The sequence below is a fragment of the Meleagris gallopavo genome, chromosome 19 (assembly GCF_905368555.1).
Source record: "Meleagris gallopavo chromosome 19, MGAL_WU_HG_1.1, whole genome shotgun sequence".
Taxonomy (NCBI): Eukaryota; Metazoa; Chordata; class Aves; order Galliformes; family Phasianidae; genus Meleagris; species Meleagris gallopavo.
The window spans coordinates 610863-635179 of record NC_139422.1 but is presented as its reverse complement, the minus strand read 5'-3'; the positions used below and the strand labels follow the sequence as shown (position 1 = coordinate 635179).

Below are 24317 nucleotides of genomic sequence, written 5' to 3'. Positions count from 1 at the left end.
GGGGAACCACATAAACAGAGGATTGTTTGAGAAGGAAAAAAGTTCCTCTGGATGGAGAAGTCCTGTAAATAGGAAGAAACAGGAAACTAATCTTCTCTTGTTCGCTCTGAAAGAATGTGTATCTCTGAGGAATGTTGTCATTATGGATTTAGGAAATCAGTCCAATTTGCTGGGGTGTGAATTTCAGAGTTCATTCAGTCAACCCTCTCAAGTATTTCTCCCTCAGAACAAAAAATTACTGGGAGTGTAAATGCACCAAAAGAGATTAAAGGAGAGGAAAACCCTCTGCCAAGCTTTCCTTTTGGTAAAGATCCCACAGAGATACCTTTATTGCATTGGCTGTGAGCCAGATGGGGTTTGCGATGGGTAAAATAAGTGTTAACCCACGTTTTTCTTGCGGGTGTCTATTTATCATAGGCCAATGATGGCAGGACTGAGGGCTCCCAGACAAATATTTCCATCGCCAACTTTTCTCTTATTCGCCTGTAAGGATTTCCTAGATAGAAAATGCCCCCTGTTACGGGCCTTCTAATTGAGGTAGTGATGCAGCTGAGAACCTGCAGCTCTTTGGTGACCGACCTTTCATGGAGCTGCTTCCACACGAGAAGTGCAGCTCAGAGGGGCACTGCCAGGCATTAGAGCTGCATCCAGACAGCGTGGTATGGAAGGACTATGGGAGGCTGAGGCAGGACAAAGTACTGGGGCATTCCTGTCTTGTTGTTTGCCTTCATAACAGCGTTTGGACCTGAGCAGAGAGAGTGGAGTAGGAGGAGAAGGAGAAAGAGGTTTCCAAGGCTCTTCTCTTGCCAACAGGTTCTGATGAGTCTGCACTGGCTGTGTGGAGCTGACACAGCCTGAGCACCAGCAGTGAATCCTCCTGCCCTGCTGGGGACCAACAGAATTCCACCTCTCCTTACAAAGGAGCTTGTGAATTCTCATGTGGCTGTGTATGGGAACATTTAATTGAGCGATTGGTTAGGTTAATAGGCATACTGGTTTAGCTTGTTAGGGTTAATACTATGGTTTTCCAAGACAAATGGGAAGGCGTCGTGGTGGCTTCAGTTCCTCTGCATCCTGATAAACTGATTAAGTGTAATCCCGAGCCTCACAGCAGAGGAGACACAGCGACAGTGGTTTTGTTCCTGCAGGCTCTTCCTCTTTGCACATCTGCAGCTCTCGCAGTCCTGCGGTGAAGCAGTGCTTTACTCTCTGTTCTCATCCCCACAACACCGTTGCTCTCTGGCAGTGTGTGGCTGTCGCTGCGGTCCCTTGCTGTGTTTTTGTAGCTGGAGTGGAGCTCCTGCAGACAGTTCCTGTAGTGTGAGTGGATGTCATACACTTCTGCTAAGTTGGATTTTGAAATAATCACGTTCTGATAGCAATCCTTCAGGCGGCCTCAGACTTCTGCCAGGTCATAGTTTAACAGGAAGCGCCATATTTTCCTTGTGCAGGATTTCATGCTTCAAGACATAAAATAAAATAGGGTTATGTTATGGTGACATTTGTAGAAAGTTTATGAAAGTGCTTGGCAAGTATATGAACCCTCTTAGGCTTGAGGGAACAGGGGAATGTTGTTGGATCGTAAGAAGATCAGGCTGGGTGAACTTCAGTAGCAGCGTAGGTCACAGTGTGCAATGTGTGGTGGGAGCCCTCGCTTTCTTAAACTGGGGAGCAATTGGCTGTTTGCCACGGTGACACTTTGTTCGTGTGTGTGTGACAGGATGACAAAAGGCTGATAGATAAACGCTACTTCAGAATACACTGGGAAGATAAGGGATGCCAGTTTGTCTTCAGTGCACTGTTATTGGTCTCAGACAAAGCATCTACTGTGATAAGTAACATATTACTTTGCACTCTGAAAGAGCTTGGCCCATTTCCCCATCCTCATTCATCTTCAGTCTTGCCAAGTGCTGGAATCTTCCCAGAAAATATCTCCAGCCTGCCATCGTGGGACCAAGAGGTGTGAGAAATCTGGAAGCATATAAAAACTGAGCAGATTATTTATTCGGAGCAAGTCCATGGTCCTTTGCTGACCCCTGTGATGAATAATATTCAGCAATCTGGGGGCCAGGGTTAGATTAGAATTCAGAAGATGCCTCTGCAGCAACAGTGAAAAAGAATTTTTAGTCTATTTGTTAAGAAATTGTATTTCTTTTGGATTTTTAAGGATGCTGTGTGATTATTTCTTTCTTCAAATAACTGACCCTGTCTGAATAGGGTTAGTTTGGCTCTACAGTGCATAAGGGCATACGTCTGCAACATTTCCCTGAGCAAGTAGTGGAGGGGAGGACAAATCCTGCAGGTGAATGCATCCCGATTTTGTGCATCCATCTACCTGGAGCTGCTGTGGGATGTAGATAAGGAATGTGAGTTAATTATGGGTTAAAAAGACAGAAGTTCTGATGTTTCCTCTATGAAAGCCCCGCAAAGTGTCAGGCCGTACCTACACTACTAAACAGAAGAGGACCATGAAGTGACCCCCTGGCCCAGCCCAGGAGTCACTGGCCAACACATCCACATGGCTTGGGCTGCCTTCCCTCTGCGAGGTCTGGCTGACATAGACAGTGACAGGGACAGATGCATAAGCATGGAGGAATGGAATCTTTTGCTCATGTCATTCTGCAGGCGCAGCAGTGGTGGCTGGTCAGACAGTAAGAGCAGATTTTTCAGAGCAGCACTGAAGAGGCTGTGTCCCTATGCTGGGGGGCATCAGTGAGGATTCAGCCTCAGTGCTGTTAGTCTTACACATGTATCATGATACTCTCTTTCCTAAATCTCCTGGCATCCTGAAACAGCTGGGGGATTGTGTGGCAGACCTTTGCTCGGGCATATTGGGAGCACTTTGTAGAGCATTACCCTTTTGCTATATACTTGTGTTCTGGTTGGCTACTAAAGCTGCAATGTTTGGGTCAGATTCAGGGAAGTAAAATTTTGTATGGATGTTTTTTTATCTCTGAAGTGGGAAGTTTCATGTGCCCTACAAAATGGAGCTGTGAGCAGCAGTCGGCTCATCTGTCACACAGCTCTGAGCTGGCTGGTGGTTGCTGTGAAGGATTGCTCAGTTTTTCAGAGTTGTGTTTTTTGTGTTTTTTTTTAAGTCTCAAATTCTTGCTTAACATTTGTTGAAAATGCTCACTCTTCAGTTCCAATTTTGAAAGCAGAGTTCATTCTTTTACCTCTGTACCTTCTCTCGCCCGTGGCAGGATGAGCAGATTTTGGAGACATGATTTCATTTGGCAAGGATGAAGAACTTCCCTCAGGGGCTGCCTGCTACGAGTTTGGAAAGAATCCCAATGCAGGAAATGTATTTTGGATCTCCATGTCATATTGTTGAGTGTGATCAGGGCCATCCTGTACTCTGGTTAGACGAGATCTTGGGTGTTCTCAGCTGGGGAGGTGCTGGGGACTTGAAAGCAGCCGTTGCTGCAAGAAGCTGCGTGTCTTTGTGAAGAGAACAGCTGCGATGCAGGGCAGGGCAGCACTGATCACAGAACCAGAGGTAGTTTCAGCTTGAAGGAGCCTGTGGAGGCCCTGCCTGGCTCCACAGCCCCCCTGGACTCATTTCAGCATTTTGGCACTCTCACTTTTCTTTTTCCTTTAAAAAATCATAGAATGGCTTAAATTGGAAGGGACCTTAAAGATCATCCAGTTCCAACCTCCCACCAGCTCAGCTGCTCAGGATCCCATCCAACCCAGCCTTGAGTGCCTCCGGAGATGGGGACCCACAGCTCTGGGCAGCAGTGCCAGGGCCTCACCACCCTCTGAGGAAAGGATTTTCCCTTCACATCTAATCTAAATCTCCTCTTCTAGCTTAAAGCCATTCCCCCTATCACTACCACACAGTGTAAAAAGTCGGTCCGCCTCCTTCTTGCAAACTCCCTTCAAGTGCCTACTTGTGATTTATGAAAGGCTCTGCCTCCATTTTTTTCCCTGACAGTCTGTGTACAGCAGAAAAGAACAGTTATATTCCTGCATACACCCCAGCTCAGCCTTCCTTGGGCTGACCAAGCCGAGCTCCCTCAGCTCCTTGTACAGTGCTGCAGCCCAGCAGCCAGCTCAGGGCTTCCTGCTGACCTCTCTCCTATTTCTCCACTCTATCCTATTTTATCCACTTCTCGTTTGCACTGCGTGCCAAAACCAAGCCCCAAGTCCCAGAGCCAAACCCCAAGTCCCAAAACCATGCCCTGAATCCCAAAACCAGGCTCCGAGTCCCAGTACAATGCCCAATGTCCCGATGTGGTCTTCACATAGAGCAGAGGGCAGGAGCCCTTCTCTCAGCCCCCGGCTGTGCCATGGATGGGCTTGCAGGTCTCCCGGTGGATTTTAAGAGACAAGCTAGACATTCATATTTCTTCTGGCCACCGTTTGACGCGGCGTCTGGACTTCTGAGCAACAAATTGCGTTGGTGAGATCGTCAGAGCTGCGGAGGGGAAGCAGACCAGGCGCAGTCCCGGCCGGGGCCCACAACCAACCGCTCCTGCCAGGTGTCCCAGGAGCACGCAGCTCCCCGACGGGAGCCCGGCACGTTGTCTTCCATCGTTGCTTTCGCCTCGACCTAGCGATATGGTAAGTTAGGCTCCTCTGAATGGCCTCTCAAAGAGCCGTCTCCCCCAGCTGATGGCGGGGAGGCTGGGAAGCCGAGGCTCCTGATTCACAAAGGTAGTGTGAACATGCCCCAGGGAGCCCATTGCCAAGGCTGTGTTGAAAGAGAGAAGAAAGACCACTTCCCCGCCATTGATGTGGTAATGGCCTCCAGAACACTGAAGTGTGGCTCTGTCAATGACGCACTGATCGCTATCTGAAAGTCAGTCTTCAGGGATATGAATGGAGGCTATTTTGTTCTTCTTCGGTTCCTAAATTAGTGCATCTGAGCAGCCAGCGCTGGGAGAGAGAGCGCAGCTCAAGTGGTGAGAAAGTCCGTCTTTCTCATGCTGCTGCCTTTGTGCGCTGCCCGCGGGTGAGCGGCCGGCTGCTCTCCCAAGGAGCCTCGCACTGCAGAGCGAGTGAGGCCGGCATCTCTTAGCCGAGACCCGTCGGTGTGGGGTATCTGCAGGTCAGGAGCCTCTTATCCGAGGGAACAGGCCGTGGTGCCGCTCGGGGTCCCGGCTCCGCTCCCACCTCTAAATCCTTTCCGCAGATGAGTTACTAATGGTGCCAACTGCAATGCAGAAACCTCCATCACAAATGAAGCAACAGTGAAAACACGGTAGGATGCTGCGGGGAACCTGGAGGCACCTGCAGCATCGCAGTGACCCCAGGTTGCTCCTCACCTCCTCCATCGCTTACAGCAGTTTTGTCCTTCTGAGCTCAGGTTTCATCTTCCCTCCCTTACAGTGTCGGGCTCTAAAATACCCTACCTGACATTTTCTCTGTGTTAACAGGATGTGTTTCTGTTGTTTCTAGCAGCACTGAATAGCAGAGGAAATTGGCCAACACATTCAAAAGTTAAATTAAAATCTGGCCGCAAATATTGGTGTCACTGCGGCGTGAATAACTTCACTGCCTGGTTAAAGATACTGGGGGAAAGTGGAGAATCGTATCAGACAGAACTGTAGATCAACTCACACAGATAAAAGTAACCCAGGGCTGCTGAGGGTGACTTCCAGAACAGATAATGTGTATTTGAATTCCACATTACCGATAGCAGTGGAGGAATTGCTGTGCTGTGGGTGAAGATCAGGGCATTCCATGATTGTATGGCACTGCTGGCCTTGCTCTGTACCGACTGTTAGGATCTATATGAGGCGTTTGGTTGGGGAAGAACTGGATTTATGAGTAGGTAATCTGCAGCAGTCTTTTTGGAGAGCTTTAATCACGGGTTGTCGGTGGTGTCAGGTATTTTGTGTTGATTAAAGAATGTATGATACGTCTAGAACCCAGGGAAGTAACCAAGCCTCCTGGTACAGTCGTTTTCTCTCACTAGGATGTGTGGCTGATGCTCATCAAACCACTGCGCCGCTTTCCTCTCCATGTGTCCTAAAAATAAAAGGCATGAAATGTGACCCCAAGTGTTTGTCCCTCCATCCGGACCCACGCCTTGTGGGACAACTTTCCACATTCTTGCTCCTTGCAGAGCTGTTGCGGTGGAAGCCTTTCCCCTTTACAGCAGTGTTATTTCTTTTCATTCAAAGAAACAACAAATAACAAACAAAGCTATTTTCCATTTCAGAGTGCAAGATGTAATATCTCTGGAGACGTTAACCTTCTTTCCAGAGTTGTTTTTGTGGTTGAAAGAATAAATCTGTTATCATTAAAACAAGAAAAAGATCTGCACCTCATTATTTCCAGAAATAAAGCTGACATGATGAGATTTATTAACAATTGAACTGAAGAGAGATCCAACCCCAAAGACTTTGTGTTGTAGGAAAAAGACAGAAAGACAATGGGATGGACACAGGGGAACCTAGAAGAGGGAATTGCTCTGTGATGTTAATAAGAAAATATGTTCTTTCTGGGAGGACTGTGAGAAGCGGCTTGGCAGACCAGGCAGGAGTTCTCCCAGCGCCCTTCTTGTCCAAGGTGCTTGGCTGAGCTCAGCTGCATGGAGCAGAGATGTGGGATGCAGCGTGTGGGCTGGCATGGCCGGGGGGAGGGCTCTGGGGGGAGGAAGTGTAGAGTGCAAAAGCTGCAGTGTGGCAGCCGATCCTTTCCTGCACTGCCCATCAGTGTGTTTCCCTTTCCTGCTTCCCTCCCGCAGCCGAGCTCCGGGCTGCCCCCTGTGCTCCCCCCATCCTGCTGACACTGCTCCTGCTGTGCCCCCGAGGAGCAGCAGTGAAAGTCCTCCTGTGCACCCATGGGAAGAGATGTGTTGTGGCAGCTGGCGAAGCGGCAGGGGCACAGACACGGTGCTGAGGTGGCAGTTTTTAGGGGCAGGTTGGCTTCCCGTGTGCACTACCTGCGATGCCAAATGTCTGTGGCTTTTCTTCCAGGCCTGCGCCCCCTCCAACACCTCTCTGCAGTTTTTGGTTGGGGGTGGGTTTTTTTTGTTTGTTTGTTTCTTTATTTTCCTTCCCCTTTACTTCGAGGCCATCACCAGGTTTGTTTCCTGATCTCTGCTCAGGGCTGTCTGCTTTGAAGAAAACTTCTCACCTTTTAGTTACTGAAGGAATGTGAGGAATGAGGCCCCGTGGCCCCAGCGTACCACCCAGCACTGCTGGCACATGCAGGGGAGGAAAAGCAAGGTGCCCACACCTGGGAACAGCCTCTGACCTGCAGGAGCTGGTGGGGCAGCGAAGGAGGGATAGCACTAATATGCACACCTGGGCACTTCATTCCTGTGGCCTTTTGCTACCCTAAAAAAATACTTGCTGGTATGCTAGCAGCAGTATAGCTGTATATCTGCAGAACCTGATCCACCGTGTAGAGTTTCAACTTGTTGTAGCAATTAAGTTTCCTTGACAATATTAACTTCTAAGGGAGATGGGTGAGTAAATCAGTCAGCAGGACTGGCTGGAGGAATGTGGGTCTGGCTGCGGTGGCTCTGGGCCATGTGTGAGCACAGGTGGGCTGGCTGGGCAGGAGGGGTTGCTGCCACCCCTGCAGCTCTCCTGGCTGTCAGGATCAACATACTCTAACTTCCTATTACAGCTGCTGCGTCGCAGCACCCTAAACAGCATCCAGCAGGGTGGTGAATGAGAGAACAGAGCTTTGGTGGATCTGAGTGTCAAAGTGGAGACTATTATGGGCCCTATTCGTCTGCTCATGGCTGCTCCATGGTGCCAGCGTGAGCAGCGGGCTGTGCTTCCCCACTGGACTGAGCCACAGACAGCAGTGAGTCTGTGCTTGTGCTCTTCTGAGTTCTGAAATGTGCTCAGGCACATGCACACTGTGTTCACTCCCACCAGAAAACATCTGGGGACAGGGAATATCTCAGACTGCCTTCCCCATTTGCAGGTGTGCATAACTCAGGCTGCTGCGGTGACACTTGAGATTGTGTTTGTCTGCGTAAGCAATAAGCCAGTCATCATGTCCACAGAGACCTGGAATAAATACTAACGGAGAAATACCTGCTCTGGGTACCTCTTATAATCAGTGGGGTTAAAGTCGGACTTCCAGAGCAAACCATTTCCAGTCCAGGAGGGGACCACTGCCTGCCCGGACCCACTGGCTGTGCTGGCTGGGTCTGTGCTCTTGTTGCAGGATGTCTGCTTAACATCTGCTGCATTTTGGGGCAGAAGGGACCTAGTGCTCCTGTTTTCACAGCAGTGGTGTGCAAACTGAGCAATGAGCGTTACCCTCACAGTGAACATCGGAGTGTGCTGCTCAGGAAAGCCTTGCTGTGTCCTGCTTTGAACCCACGTGTGACTGACAAATTGTAGAGTCCTAGTTATCCACGCAAGTAATCCCAAAGCTGGGAGAGGCCCAAGGCTACTGTCTTATCTGCAGCCATCCTATGGCCTTTTCCAGCACATCAGCATCCCTTCAGACCCGTGTGCACATACAGCATGTGAATCGACCCAAAAGCCATCCTCTACTATAGTTAGCTGGCTGATGAGCCCAAAGAGCTGTACTCACTGCTCAGTCACTGCTTCTGATGGTGCTGAATATAATTAGTGTCTGAGATCAACCAAACAATATGCTAGCCACCAGCCTGGCTACATGGTGTTGCTTTACTCTCACTTATCTCTGCTGCACCCATGGCTTTCAGACAGATATTTCCTGAATACAATATACAAATACAATTCAGAGCTGCCTTGCTATTGAAGAATCCAAAGAACCCGGTAAGCTCTTGGCATCCAGATGTGCTCTGTCTCCTGGCAGAAGGAGGTGCAGCACTTCTGGGCTTGAACAGTGCGAGTCCTGCAGTGCAGGCATTCCTGCTCCTTTCTGCACTGATTCAGGGCCCCTGGGAGGATGCTGTCTCCTTAGAGACAGCATACATACACCCACAGTGGACATTGCAGTGACATCTCTTCACCTCTAATTCCTTCCAGAGCACAGTTGGAGACAATCGATGGCTTCAGGGGCACCTGATACAGTTGCTGCTCAGATACTGTGATTTGAACACAGCAGCAAGATGGGCACAACACTGCAGTTTGCCTGAGGAGATGCTGCCTTCTGAAGTGGCTGATGAGCTTCAAAAGCTTGAGATCCAAGAGAGGTAAATACCCCGTTTTGTGCCTCTTCAGTGTAGATTACTTATCATACAAGGACTGTGTATTTGCTTAAAATAATCTACTATAATGCTTCCTTGGTGAGATAGTTTTGCAAAAACTTCCTCCATTTAGTGAGATCACATCTTAGTGATGAACATGGCACATTTGCTTTTCATATGCCTGGAATTGTCTGGAAAGGTGCACTTAAAGCTCACTCGTGAGAATTTAGAAGCTGTATGAGGTTGTGTCCTGCTGTGGAGGGGTCTTCAGACTCTCTGCCAGCTCAACAGCACAAATGAAATGTGTGTGTAGGATCTAAACACACATTTACCTTGGAGTTGATTGCATGTTTTCCACACACTCTGCATCCCCCACTGCACTGTAATCTGGTTTAATGTCTTTTGGGAGACTTGTGGACAACAAAGTAGTTTTAAAATTCCTCAAAATTTCCTAGTTATATTTGTTTGCTTCTCCTTTGACAGCTGTTAACCCAGTCTGTAGGTTTTGCTTCATCCAACACTCTGAGAAGTAATGGAGATTTTTGATGATCCTAGAGAACTCGTGTTAATTGAATTTGGGATGAAACCAGACTCTCAGGCACAAATCTACCAAGTGACGTTCAGATGCCCTCAGCCCCCTGGTTAGTTTCTGTCCTCTTTTCTTCCTCTCATGCAGTCCCCACAGTGCAGTGCCACAGTTCCCCTCCTGCTTTGGAACCCCATGTTGCATGCAGCAGGTGAGCCAGTGGAAGCTGTCTGATCTCCACAGTGCCTCCATGTGAAGGTGTACCAAAGCTTTGCAGTCCTGGTTCTGTGTCTTCTGGATGTTCTGTGCTGTGTACTTCGGAGTTAACAGCCCCACATCATCCTCTTCATGCAGCAGTGACCTCCACAGTCGCTTAGTTGTGCTGTATGGAGGAAGAAGGTTATAATGCGCTGAGCATCAGTTGCTTGCTTTTTAGTCATGAGTGAGGGTGTTTCTGCAACACTTCAGTGGCTCTGCCCACAAGCATTTTAAAGCAAATCTCTAAAGTAGTGTCATGTTCGGCACTATTTCTTAAAGCATTTTTTTCCTGCAGAAAGATCTGCACACTACTGCTGGCTTCTGCAAGTCCTGAGGAACTGCAAAGACTGCAGGTGGTGCATGTGGGACTCTTCTCAGGATCTCACCCAGGAAATCTGGAACCTCGGGCTGGGTGAGGTCTGGTCCCATGAACCCAGGCTGGTAGCCTCTGTGCCCATGCGTGTTCACCAGCCAAACTCCTGCAAGGCTGCAGGCTACCACAGTCCTTGGGTTCAGAGTAATTACTGTCACTTTGCTGGCCTGTTGCAAGCAGCATTTTCTCTACTTGTTCAAGAGCAGGAATTTATCTAATTGGATTCTGTGCACAGAAGAGCACCAATCCCTGAACACTCAGTGCAAATGCAGGACAGCTGTGGGCTGTGTGGTTTTGGTGGAGCATTGCTCAAAGCCTTGCTGACGTTCGAGGAGCAATCGCATATTTCCAGGTAGAGTCAGGGCTTTTGTCAAAACACAAAAGAAGCAGCAGAACTACAGTGCGTTAGGTCCCTTAGGACTCCACTCTAATAGGCATCAGTCACCTTACTGCAGGGTGCTGGCACTCAGCCCCTCTTACTTGATGCCTCTATTTTACCCTTCTATCCTCAATTGTGAAATGCGGTGTTGGTTTTGAGATTGTTATTTTTTAATGTGGAGATTGGTGTTTCTAGTTCAAAAACATGGTGAGATTAGAGGAGAGTTTGTGAGAAAATCTTGACCACTCCCAAGAGGTAACTATTTACATTTTTGTGCAAGCTGATAACTCATATCTTCAGCATCCTTCAAACATAACCCTTGGAACCAGTAATATGAGGGAGTAAGTTCATGTATGGGGTTGAACTTTGCAGTGCACGTGATGGAAATCTGCAATTGGAAATGGGTTGTGGGGCCATTTGGAGAAGTTGGCATCATACATTGCTCGTTTGGGAAGGATTAAAGCCAGCAGAAGATCAACCATCACTGCTCCTTTGGTAGCAAATTGGAAGCTTTCAGCCCCACCTTCTTGGTGCAACAAGCAGAAGCAGGGGCTGCATTCTCTTCCTCTGCTCCTCCACATGGCCTGAGGCTCTCACATGCTGCTGCAGAATGTGCTGTTCCATCCACATGATTTGGGTTCTTCCTCTTACCTTACATTCTTAGCACTGAACTTTCCTACTGATGTCGTACGTCAGATTTATGAACTCCATCCAACAGTTAGGATCTATTGTGGGGTGCCTGGTTAATGCTGACCCCTCTCTAAGGGGACCGTATTAAACAGAGCAAACCTGAGACTGGGCAGGTCACCTGCTCTAACAAGTTCATTGTCAGGTGTCTTGTTTCCAGCACTAGAGCACTGGAGCAGATTTCCATCCCTGGAAGAGGTGATTCTGAAAAAAAAGAAACCAAAAAGCTGGAGCTTTTCTTGGCTAAAAAGTCATAGTTATGGAGTATAGTTTGGATTAACTTGCTTTGATTAGAAGATGAATGAGAACATAATGTATTACTATTTTTAATGGTGATGAACTGGGGAGGAGATCACTGATGGCCTTTAACAATTCATGTGCTGAAGTTCATGGATCTGATCTTTCTCCCAGCGCAGAGCTGCGCAGGTTCGTGTTCAGGTCCAGTGTACCCTCAAGAAATGTCACCCAGATGTACTCACCCTGAAAACACTGTCCACAAAGACCCACTTCTCCAAACAGTACATGGCTTTCGTGGAGCACAGGAAACTTGTCTGTCAAGGACATGTTCTGCTTAGGTCTGATGCATTGTGGAGCTGCTTTCTCCCCCTTCTGAAGCTGCAGCAACTGCCTGTTGGGAGCCAGGAGATTTTTGCATGAGGCGTAATCCCTCCGAACACAAAGGGGTGGTTAACAGGAGTGTGACCTAGCCACAAACTGCATCTCAGGAGATAAAAACCAAAGAGGTCAGGAATTTCAGTGCATGCCTCTGCTCCAGGAAGCCTCAGACTTGTGCAGGTGGAGTGAAGGCACACTGATCAGCAGGTGCTCTGCATCCATGAGGAGCTGCAGCAGACAAGCAAAATCCTTTGTTGCCGCAGTTTTGCTCCTCCAGTTGCAATAGCTACTGTAAGATTAGTGGAGCCATGGAACCTCATAAAATAATCTGTCTGCCTTATTATTTGTTGAGCTAACATTGCAGCAGGTTGCCAGAGAGGATGTTCACACTGTAGAGGACAAGGTGATACCTGCACATAAATGATTTTATCTCTCCATTGGTCGCAGCTCGTGTCCCTCCTGAGCGCCGCAGATGAGAATATTCCCAGAGACCTGAGACTGCACACCTTCATTAAATATTTTACACAAATATTGACTTCCTCGTGCACACAAATGATGGAAAGGAGTGTTTGTACAGTGAAAAGCTGCACTGATGCAAAATTAGTCACACAGTCCCCTAAACATAAGCTTAGTAAATATTTTCTCAAATAATAACCCATTTCAAGCCTCTATGGGAAAGAGACTATCCAGAAATTTGTGACATGTCCAAAATAGCTGGATATTTTTATTAGCTTCTTTCCTCTGATTGCATCATCTGGCTGAGACGCCGCAGCAATACACTGACCTTCAGCTCTGAGGCCATTCCAGGAGGCTTTGCTGTTTTTTGTAGGGACAGTATGCTGTCTGAGGTCCTGCTGTGGGCAATCAGCTAGCTCGTTTCTGCAGGCATCTTCCCAACAGGCCCACAGTGTTACTGCAGACACCAAATCTCTCTGTGTGGCACATCTGAACACCAAGGGCACATGCTCTGTGGGGTCAGCTGGCAGCGTGTTCTTGTTCTGCTCATGTGGTCATTTTACAGGGAAGGGGATGGAGGAGAAGCTGGATAGCAACAGGCAATGCGTGAACCCTTTGCTACAAAAACAGTGAGACAGACTCACGCGTTCCCTCTGGGAGCGATCCTAGCGTGGAGCAGCCTGAGGTTCTCATTCTGAGCCAGTTTATGCTGTGGGGAAGTGAGAAGCTCCTGTCTGGATGCATTGCTGGTTAAGCATCACACCGCAGGAGCTGACATACTTCTATGTTAACCTCAGGGGCCAACGGCTGTATCTCTGAAACGTGTTATCTCTGTCAACTTGGAAACAGCTGCCCAACGTCGTCATCCACACTTCATCAGTTCTGGGAGAGAGAGCAGAGCACTTAGGACAGGGACTGGGACTGTCACAGGTGCTTTGATTTAATTGTTCTCTGCTGTGGACACGATACATGAGCACAGTGAGATCGCAGTGATGGTTTATGGAAATAAAAAGAGAAGGTGAGTCAGGATGAAGGAGACTGAAATTATAGGGAAGGGGAGGAAAGAAGAGGTAAGAGAAAGAGTGGAGTGCCATGGGGAAATGCAGGGCCAGGGTAAATTAGGTGCTTAAGGCTCTCCAGGGTTCCTCCAAACCAGCATTTCCCCTCGTTGCATACTTTAAAGCTGTTGTATCTGCTTCTGTGCAGGGTAGAAGAGGCAACCAAAGAAGAGAACTACAAAGAGGTTAAGAAGAAGGATTATTACCAGCTTCCTATTCCACGTGCAAATATTCACTTACTGCAGAATTGGGAAGATATGGTGCAATGCTGTGAAAAGGTGCTGCAGGTGAGCATTACTGTGGTGTTTAAGCTGGAAGATCAGGGAGCAGAAACTGCATAACAGGCTGGTACATGGGAGTGCTTATGGGTGCCATTAACATCTCCCTCCTCAATTCAGGGACTGCAGTGAGGCCTGTAGGCTTGTCAGCCTGGGTAGCATGGTGGGAATTGCTGTGGCAGGGAAGCCCCACAGGTGTACTTCGAGTGAACTGTGAATTGAGATTGGTGTCCTTTGCACACCTGCAAAGAGATGCAGTTGTTGAAAAAGCAATAAGTGTATCCTGGATAGTAACTTTTTCAAGCTGGTTCAGGCAATTTTTAAGCGTGGACAATCTGCAAGTGCAGAAAGATTTTGTCTTTGTTGCAGCCTGGGCAGATTGTTGGCATTGACATGGAGTGGAAGCCTTCGTTTGGCATGGTTGGGAAGCCCCGCGTCTCCCTCCTTCAACTCGCCGTGAGGGATGAGGTGTTCCTGCTCGATTTGCCACAGCTCCTTGAGCAAGCTGAAGTCAAGGGTGAGAAAGAGAAGCTTCCCCATATCATCCAGATGCTCTACTCAGATGCAACCATCACTAAACTAGGTAACGTGCTTCTCCCCTGCCTCAGGTCTTGAAGGCAGCTCAGCTCATGTGAAGTGCCTGGGTCCTGCTGGGGTTGTCATTCTCTCAGTCCAGTTAGCATGGCATGACTTATGTATCCTGGGTATTCAAAGACTGCCTATGTGAATAAGGAGGAATGGATGGTAATGGTAGATATCTCCCTTTTTTGAGCTAGATTTCCAAGTTAGCCTCCCCAGTCAGGCTTGGGATTGTCTTGGTTAGTTTCGTACCAAACCCTGACCTGCATCCAACCTTCACATGTGTAGGGAAGCTGTGCAGAGCTTTCTGGATTGGTTGACCCTGTCCCAAAGCAGACCTGCTGGACAGCAACATTCTGCAGCTTACCATACTGGTTTTAGGTCCTGTTTGGAGGCCCTTCCTTGCACAGCAGTTCAAGGGCTAATTCATTATCCTCCCTCTGAAGTTCATAGAGGCTAAAGGCTTGTGGAGTTTATTCTGTTCACCTTTCTCTGATCTAGCAGATTTTAACAAAACTGAGCTTAAACTCAGCGCTTTTCATCCACTTGTTCTATCTCAGGAACAGGAAAGATTGGAAGTCTGCGATGTTCTCTATCCAAACAGACTTATCTATCAAAGTTTATATATATATCGTTAACATTTTGTCTTCAAACTAGAAAAAGCTGCAGCATGTTAGCCATAATTTGAGTTTTGCTAATCATGTGATTATTTTTTTTCTTTCCAGGTTATGGGATGTCTGGAGACCTTAGCAGTCTTGCAGCCACATGCTCTACTTTGAAAGGCATGGATAAGCAGTCACAAAGCGTAGTGGACCTACTCACAATAGACAAACTAGTAAGGATTAACACTTGAGAACATGGCAAATTGTGTCTTCTGCCCTTCGCTGGTAGATAACTGGCATGATTTCACAGCTTTGTGTTTTTGTGTTCTGTACTGGCAGGGAGATGGCTAAGTGAGTGAATAGACCTTTTCTGTTTCTGACCTTCAAAGGAAATCTGATTCTGTAGCAAAACACAGAAGTATTTAGTTTTCATCAACTAAAAAGTTAGTGCTTGATATACTAATAACCTTTCATAGACTTTGTACGAGCAACGAAAAAAATGGAACCAAATGGAGACATAGCTCCATTCAGCTAGGGGAAAGGTTTTGAACACGGTGCTGCAGGTGAGTTCAGCACAGGAATGTCTGTTCAGCTGAGGTACAGATGTCTGTGGTTAGCACACAGTAGTTCTTAGCGATCTGCAGAGTTCTTAAGGACAACCGCTTCAGTGGGTAAAATTTGCAGAGGACATTTAAGGCTGCAGGCTGGGGAGGACCCGGATATTTGGGATGGATAGCTTAACCTGGGAAGTGCAGTGGTGTCTGAAATACCTGCAAAAGTATTGGCTCATTTTTATCTGAGAAGTGGCAACTTCAGAAGGGCTCTTGCCCACTGTATTGCAAGAAGACCTTTCCTGTGGATCCAGGGGGAGAAAGGTGCCAAAATACCGCTGTGCTTTTATTGAGTTGGTGCTCAGCAGCCTTTAGTGTGCTGAGTACCCCTGCTAACCTCCAAAGAGCCTCAATCACAACCCTGCTGGATGCAATGTTGTCAGACAATGAACATTTTTTCCTTCTCAGGAAGGAAGGATTTCTTTCCAGCAAATGCATTTGTTAAGCAAATAATCAGAAGCTTTATATATCTAATGCCATCCCAGCCCTTGTCTGCGACAATGGGATTCAGTGTGCCAGGCAAGATATAAAAATGATAGGGTTGCTGTGTGTCCCCACCCACCGAAACAGGAGGTGTTGTAGGATTTGTTTTATAACCACATGTTTTGTATCCTTCTCCTTCCATCAGCTGCAGAAGAGCTCCATTGACTGGAAGAAGGGCAGCCTGAAGGTCGATGCCCTGTCTCCAGAGCAGAGCTGTGAGGATGAAGGGCTCAGGCAGCCAGAGAAAGGGCTCAGCCTCCTCGTGCAACACGTCCTGGGAAAACCACTGGATAAAACAGAGCAGATGTCTAACTGGGAGAAACGACCACTGCGGGAGGAACAGATCCTCTATGCAGGTCTGCTCACTGACTGCCTCAAGGTGCATTTGTCCCTTAGAGGCCGTGTTTGTCTGTTGTCTGTCACCAGTAAAATCATTAAGTGGCAAATGGAGATTCACTCCTGTATGGAGGAGCCAGCACATGTTCTGTTTGTCCTTTTGTGGACGTGGTTTTAATGGTTGAAGTTTAAACTGCCCAGTGATTCATTATTTCCCTTATGAAGGAATTCCTGTGCTTTGCAGATTCTGTCTGATGAAACATCATCTCAGTGGAAACTCCTCTCAGTAAATGAAAGGAAGAAAGTCCACTTCCTTCTGCCTCATTTCACAGCCTTTCTGGGAAACAAATGCTGTGTTCATTTGTCATGGTGAAGCGCTTGTTAGAGCAGGGTTAAAAGTGGGTACACGTGGTGTCAGAGACTGTAGCACAGAATCTGTGCTGTGGAGGCAACGGTGGCATTTAGTGCTGATTACCCCAGAGTCAGAAGTCTGAGTCTAAATCTTTTCCTGAGGCATCAAAGGACAGCCTGCTGAAGCGAACCAGCCCTTTGTTCAGCTCAGCTATCCTTGAAGTTGACACAGTTCCCACAAAAGTTAATCGCTAAGACTTGTTAAACTGGCTTGGAGACTTGGCTCCCATTGCGTGGAGCAGAGGCCTCATGGCAGTGCGTGTGGGCAGGTGATTGCAAACAACTCACTTATTGCTTTTTAAGATATTGCATCTAATGGGGAAGTTGCCTTCCCATAGCTGAGATGCTGTAGTAAACCATGGCAAACCACTTCTCAGGAACAATGGAGAGTAAAATGGTTTGGCTGAAGCTATTGTACCTTGTGGCTTAAGCAGGCACACTGTAATTTGCATTACCTTAGAGCAGAGGTAACAGAGGGCTGTCACTTTTTCAGTTGTTCTGCACTTATTCTGTGATTGTGCAGTAGAAGAGTACAGGGTATAATATTAGTAAGTGGAATTTACAAAGATGAAGACTCTTCCTTGCATTGGGAAGTCTATTTGACTTCTGAGTGAATCCAGCTCATGCTCATATTCTGGTGTTTTTTTCAGCTTCAGATGCATACTGCTTGCTGGAGGTCTATGAGAAGCTGTGTAAGGATCCAGAAAGCTTTGGTCTGAGTTCAGACCTGACTGAAAGTCTGGTGGGAAAAGCGAGTGTAAAACCCAGGGCAAAGAAGCAGCTGAATAAACAAGAGGTACCGTCACCTTCTGGACAGGTTTGTAAACAGCTTCAAAGAGCTGCATGTTGCTCAAGACCCCTGTAAATCATATGTTGCTTTGTCTCTCAGTCATATTATTAGCTATGCCTGGCATGCCTGATTGTAGTCTGTTCTCAGGACTATTGCAGCAAATATCTTCCTTGCTCCTCCCCTTTACAGCTAAGATGTATTTCCTCCTTTGCATACCTCAGTTTGGCTTTCCCTGCAGTTTTAACTTTATTTGTCCTTGCAGATTTGTCCTTGGTGCAGATCTGTGTGGCATAACCCAGCTAACTTTGCTGGTAGAAATGCTTCTTCTGTGTTTCCTCATTGGTGTGGGCTTGAATTCTGTAGCCTAGGTGTTGCATTAATCAGCTTTCAAAACTCTGGCTTCCTTACTTTTGCTTTTAACTGAATTTCTACACTTTGGTTTCATAATGGGATTGCCCCCTTTATTGCATCTGTAGTAAAAGTCTGCTAAATTAAGAACAATTCATCAAAAGGTCTTTCTGCTGATGGTTTGTGTCTGGCCCCCAGCACACCACTGCACCCTCTGGATCTGTCCTCCCCCCTGCAATGTACGTTGTGGCTGAACTTTAAAACTCAGTTGGCAATTTGTAGCTATGTGAATGCTGAAATATTTTGGAACATGGCTTGTCCTCCTCTCTTAGTAACAAAGTTTTACTTTCAAAATGCAGACATCTGATTGTTTATGCACCTATGAGAACGTTTGCAGGAAGCAAGATTTGTTTATTAACAGACAAGACTCACTGATCTATGTCTCTTTCCAAATAGTCTCGAATGTGAATTCAGTATTACCTTCTGTAGACTCATAGAATCATTGAATGGCTTATTTTGGAAGGAACCTTAAAGCCTATACAGTTCAAACTCCTCTGCCATGGTCTGGTTGTCAAACGCTGTATCAGGCTGTCCAGGGCCCCATCCAGCCTGGCATTGAATGCATCCAGGGATGGGCATCCACAGCTTCCCTGGGCAGCACTGCCAGGGCCTCATTGCCCTCTGAGTAACAATTTCTTCCTAACATCTAATCTAATTTTCCCCTCTTCATTTAAAGCCATTCCCCCCCCGTCCTGTCAGTATCAGATTGTGTAAAAATTTGTTCTCCTTCCTGATTATAATCCCCCTTCAACTACTGGAGGACCGCAATGAGGTCTCTCCAGAGCCTACTCTTCTTCAGGCTGAACTCCCTCTACCTTTCTTCCCAGCAGAGGTGCTGCAGCCCTCTGAGTGTCCTGGTGGCCTCCTCTGGACCCGCTCCAACAGCCCCACGTCTTTCCTGTGCTGGGGGCCCCAGGCCTGGACGCAGTGCTCCAGATGGGGCCTCACGAGGGCAGAGCAGAGGGGGACAATCCCCTCCCTGCCCGCTGCCAGCCCTCTGTTGGTGCAGCCCAGGGTGCTGCTGGCCTTCCGGGCTGCGAGCGCACACTGCTGCTCGTGTGCAGCTCTTTGTCCACCAGGACCCCCAAGTCCTTCTCTGCAGGGCTGCTCTCAAGTTCTTCTCCCATCTGTACTCATATCTGGCATTGCCCCAACTCAAGTGTAACACCTCGCACTTGGCCTTGTTGAACCTCATTCAGTTTACATAGGGCCACTTGTCAAGCTTGTCCAGGTCTACCTGGATGCATCCCTTCCATCTGTTACATCAGCTGCATCACTCAGCTTTGTGTCATCTGCAAACTTGCTGAGAGTGCACTCAATCCCAGTGTCTGTGTCACTGATAAAAATGTTCAAGAGTACTGGTCCAAAGGCGGACCCCCGGGGGGCACCACTCGTCACCAACCTCCACCTGGACCTAAAGCTGCTGGCCATAACCCTCTGGCTGTGACCATCCAACCAGTTCCTTATTCCACCATTCAAATCCATCTCTCTCCAGTTTAGAGATACAGATGTGGTGTGGGACCATAGCGAAGGCCCAGGTAGTTGGCATCAGTTGTCCTCCCTTTGTCCACCAATGCCATCACTCCATCACAGAAGGCCACCGGATGGGTCAGGCACAATCTGCTGTTGGTGAAGCCACGCTGACTGTCTCAGATCACCTCCTTATCATGCATGTGCCTTAACATCTCTTCCAGGAGGATCTGATCCATGATCTTTTCAGGCACAGAGGCGAGGCGCTCCAGCCTGTAGTTCCCCAGGTCTTCCTTTCTTCATTTCTTATAAATGGGAGTGATGTTTCCCTTTTTCTCTTCCATTCCCTGGGAGCTTCACCTGACAGCCATGACTTTTCAGATATGACAGAGTGTGGCTCAGCAACCACATCAGCCAGTTCCTTCAGGATCCTGGGATACATGTCATCCAGTCCCATAGACTTGTACATGTTCTGCCTCATGAGGTGATCTCAGACTTCCTCTGCTCTTACAGTTGGAGGGATTTTGCTTCCCTGACCCCTACCTAGAGATTCAGGGGCATGAGAGGCATGGGAAACCTGGCTGCCGGTTAAGACTGAGGCAAAGAACTCATTAAGTACCTCAGCCTTCTCCATGTCTGAAGAACCCCCCCAAAATCCTCTGGGACGAATCTGAGGTTTTCCCCAGTTGCTTCCTAAGGTGACTGTATTCCCTGGCTTTTCTTTGCCACTCAGCAGTTCATCCCCTTCCCTTGTCAAATCTAGCTTCAAGCTCTGATAATAAGTCCAACCAGCTTGCTGCCCAGCATATTCTTGCCCCTTCTGGTGAGTTGCATCCCATCCAATGTCAGCATTCACAGTCATGTGAAGATGCATCCTAGCTCATGGAACCCGAAGCCCTGGACATGACACCATCCACACAGCCGTTCGTTCAACTGGTCTGTTCTCCTCCTTCTGCCCAGATCCCAGTCTCCAGCTAGGAGGACTGAGCAGAATGCTACCTGTGCTCCCGATCCCTTCAGTATATTCCTAAGGGACTTCAAGTCTTTTTTGATGTTTTTTGATTTCCCAGTCACAGCCTCATGTGACTCAGCTTGAAAGATCAGGAGTGGACAGTAGTGCTCTGGCTTTCTCATGCACGGTATCCTCTTCCTTATGTCACAAATGTGGTCTCATGGCAGTCAGCAGACTCTAGAGAAGCTTGCTGTCCATGGTTGGACAGAGATACTCTTGATCACAGCTACCTTTCCAGTATCCTCCTTATCAAATGTGTAAATCTGCAGTATCCCATTATTCAGATAGTGATGTGCAAAGCTTCTCAGTAGTTTCCTAATTCCCTGGGCTCTGTGTTCATGGGAGTATCGTGCATTACAACATACCTGACTGGCTGCTGCAGGGATGGGAAAAGTGAGTACTTCAGGCTTGAATTACCTTGTGAACTCCTGGGTCATCTTTGTATTCTGTGCAGTCCGATTCATTAACCAAGAGGTAGTTGGTAAAACCCGGACTGGGACTTCTCCTGCCTGCATCCTGCCTGACTCCAAGCTCTCAGTGTTTCCTCATCCACTATCCGAAGTGGGGCTAATGACACTGTTCTCCGTTAGAAGCCTTTTGCCTTCTGCTGGGATGAAACATGAGAAAAAAAGCTACGTATGGCATAGTTAGACACTGAATAAACACAACTAAGAGCCAGCTGCTGCTCCTCTACATCTGTTGGAAGAGAGGCAGCACCACATGCTTAAGTATTTTCCGACTACCTCAACACTGAAGGGCCAACTTGATCTGTTATCATAGCACCCTGACGCCTCAGGACATGTCTGTGTTCATCAAGGTCCTTCCAGGAGCTGGGGACAGCCCAGCCTCTCCACACAGTGTTGCAGAGCCTTCATTGCATGTAGCAGCTTCTGGGAGTGCAGCATCACACAAATTGAGCCCTGGGCTCTGAGCTGGTTTTCAAAGTCAGCCCAGGTATGTCTGAATGGTGCTCTACTGTGTTTCCAGGGCTGAATCAGCTCCTGCAGAACTAATCTGAAATGCTGCAAGGATAGCATAGAATCACAGAATCATAGCCCTGCATAGATGGTGGCTGTGCCCTTCCGTCATCCCAGCAATGCTGAACCCTGGAGGCTCCTTATTAACTTCCCTTCTCCGTCCATTGTAGTGGGAGCCTCCCAGAGACAAAGTCTCCAACTGCAGGAACTCCCCCAGCAGCAATTTGAAATAAAATAAACAGAATTCAGGCACTGCCTATTTTTAAACTTCCGAAGATAACAAGGCCAACATGACTGCTTTGTCTACCTGTTTCTCCCTGTCTGTCAGATCCCCTTCCCACAGAATAACCTTGGCACATCTATGTTGATTGCAGTCTAATTTCATAGGAGAATAGCACTGTGGAAAACATATTTCTGTCTGCGTAAAGCATAGAGGTCAAGGTGGCATTTCTCAAGGGAAAGGCTGCAGATCCTTGCTTTGGGTGACCAGGTGTCTGCAGGTTGATGGCTAATTCCAGATTAGCCCCACCGTGTGCTGCCTTCTGCTCAGGCTGTAGGTGGTTGTTGAAGAGCTGAAGGAAGGACGTGAAGGAGGAGCTGGGGGTGCTGCAGGGTGTGGGGGCAGCTGTAACACATGATAGGGGTCAGCTGGGTTTGTCAGGGTGGGAGGATGCAGGGAGGCAAAACATGGTGGCAGTCAACCTTCTTCTCTGCTGCTTACAGATCTCTTGCTTTTCTGTAGCAATGCAGAGGATCTGACAAAGAGATCTCACGTCCCCCTGCTCCCATCTCCCCAAAAGAGTTCAGCGTGGTCTGTGATAACATGCTGCAAGGCCTTGGGCGCTATCTCCGCTGCCTCGGTGTGGACGTCCGGATGCTGGAGAATGAGGATGACCATAGGAAAGCTGCTGAGGTCAGTGGTGTGTGTGTGTTTATAGCTCCCATCTGCACTTCTTGGAGCGGCTTACTAAATTACCAGTTAGTCACTCGCAGGAGCTGCAAGCACACGTGCTGAGTCCCAGCTCTCTGGTTCAGCCCAAGAAGCTGTGCTGTGTGGCAACAGGAATTTGGTAGTCCCTGCAGGAGTGTGTGGGCTTGGTGCTTCCATTTCCAGGAGGAAGGAAGTGAGCAGAATGTGCTGTGAACTCAAATCTTTTACAAGTCTGTGTGTTTGATGGAATGGAACGGAATAGCATAGAATAGTTCAGTTGGAAGTTCAGAGATCATTAAGCCAAACTGTCCAACAACTTTGGGGCTGACCAAAAGTTAAAGCATATCAGTGAGGACATTATCCAAATGCTTCTTGAACATTGACAGACCTGGGGCACCAACCACCTCTCTAGGAAGCCTGTCCCAGTGTTCACAGTAAAGAAATTTTTCTGATCTCCAGTCTGAACCTCCCTGGTGCAGCTTTGTGCTGTTCTTGTGCATCTTGTCAATGGTTATTCAGACCAGCACCTCCTTCTGCACTTCCTCTCCTTGGGACGTTGTGGAGAGCAGTGAGCTCATCTCTTGGCCCCTTTTTCAGAGCAGAAAATCAAAGTGTCTCAGCACACACCTCCCAGCTCTATTGCCAGCTTTGTTGCCCTCCTCTGGGCATCCAAGTTGTTGACTGCTGGGATGCTTCAAGTCATTAGAGGAATATGAACAGTACAAAGGTGTGACCTCAGTCTCAAGTGACTTTGATAGGGCAGTAGCAGAGTACCAGCGTGTGAGGGTTCGATTCCTTCCTTTCTTGTACTTGGACGAAGGCCGGTTCTTCGAAAGTGTGGTATGGGGGTGGACATCCGTGGATTCATTCAATGTTGGTAGAGGTTAGTTCAGGGTGTAGTACTTTTGCAACTGGTCAGTGATCAGAGAACAGAAGCCAAAATTCACTTCGGTTTCTAATGGACTCCAGATTGGACTTACAGGGAAGGTATTTGCCTGCCTTGTGCCCGGGTCAATCAAGAAGAAACATAACCAAAAGATGAGTGTTCATCATGAAAGGAAACATTTCCATAATAAAGTGCAGTGTGACTTCTAGCTGGCTGCCAGTTGTGAAATGTCTCAGAGGTGATCAGCCACAAATTGCACTGACGTGTTTGGGTAAGGAAGAGTCTCTAACATGCGTGGGGACAACAAACATTGATCTGGACTCCCATAACTACTTTGACCCTCTGCCTTTCAGAGGAGAGACGCATGCTTCTTCATTTCAGGCATATTTCTACTATGCCAGGAATGGAGATATCCAGCCCACACAGTGTGCTGCTATCAAATGCACGCTGATCACCCGGCCTGGTGCACAGGATGTTTCCTCTTCAGATGTCTTTTTGGCCTGAATACTGGGCAAGCTCTAACTTCTGCAGAAATAATTAATATCTCGTCTCTGCCAAAATTGCAAAAGTTTAAACAAACTGGTTCTCACTGCCTCCCCCCAGAGCCCCGTCTCCGCTTCTCATCCTGATACCTTATCGTGCTATGGACAGGATGTTTTACATTGCTTTCTCTATGGTGACCACACAAACATCCTGTCACTATCTAAAGCCCTTGGAGTGTTACCGTATTGCAGAGCCTTTGATCTGTGCTTGGATAATCAAAGATAAAAATAGGCTCCTCCCATCCTGCTTTATATCTAGCAGTCTTGGTTTAATAAATGGTGCATGTTGACCACTGTACGCTCAAAAAGCAGCAAATGTTTTTGCAAAGGCTGGGATAAAGGCTTGGATCCTGGTCATCAAACACAAGATAGGCAGTTTGGGTATTGTCCCACACAGTCTCAAACTAGTGCCATAGGGAACAAAAGTGTGCATAGAGTTGGTTTTTGTTCTTCATTAAAGTCATTTCATGAAAATGATTTGTCAGCCATGTTACACATCTCCTTGCACCAAACACTGCTGAATAGCCTGACATTTGCTCCGTGTTGCTCTCATAA

General features: G+C 47.7%; 1 protein-coding gene across 29 annotated transcripts in view; it reads left to right on the top strand.

Annotated features, from left to right (window-relative positions):
• EXD3 (exonuclease 3'-5' domain containing 3) overlaps window positions 1-24317 on the top strand; it is a 245850-nt gene that overhangs the window by 117599 nt on the left and 103934 nt on the right. For 27 of the 29 annotated variants that reach the window (XR_014887264.1, XM_085239224.1, XM_085239226.1 and 24 more), the window contains 7 exons: window positions 8934-9100; window positions 13595-13733; window positions 14094-14307; window positions 15029-15138; window positions 16145-16355; window positions 17397-17563; window positions 22146-22316. Coding sequence is in view for 28 of the 29 variants with exons in the window: in XM_085239224.1 (XP_085095350.1) it covers window positions 8934-9100; window positions 13595-13733; window positions 14094-14307; window positions 15029-15138; window positions 16145-16355; window positions 17397-17563; window positions 22146-22316 (1179 nt within the window). In the remaining variant the exon portion in view is untranslated. The remainder of the gene's footprint in view (window positions 1-8933; window positions 9101-13594; window positions 13734-14093; window positions 14308-15028; window positions 15139-16144; window positions 16356-17396; window positions 17564-22145; window positions 22317-24317) is intronic. The other 2 variants (XM_031556111.2, XM_085239225.1) reach the window with 2 other exon arrangements.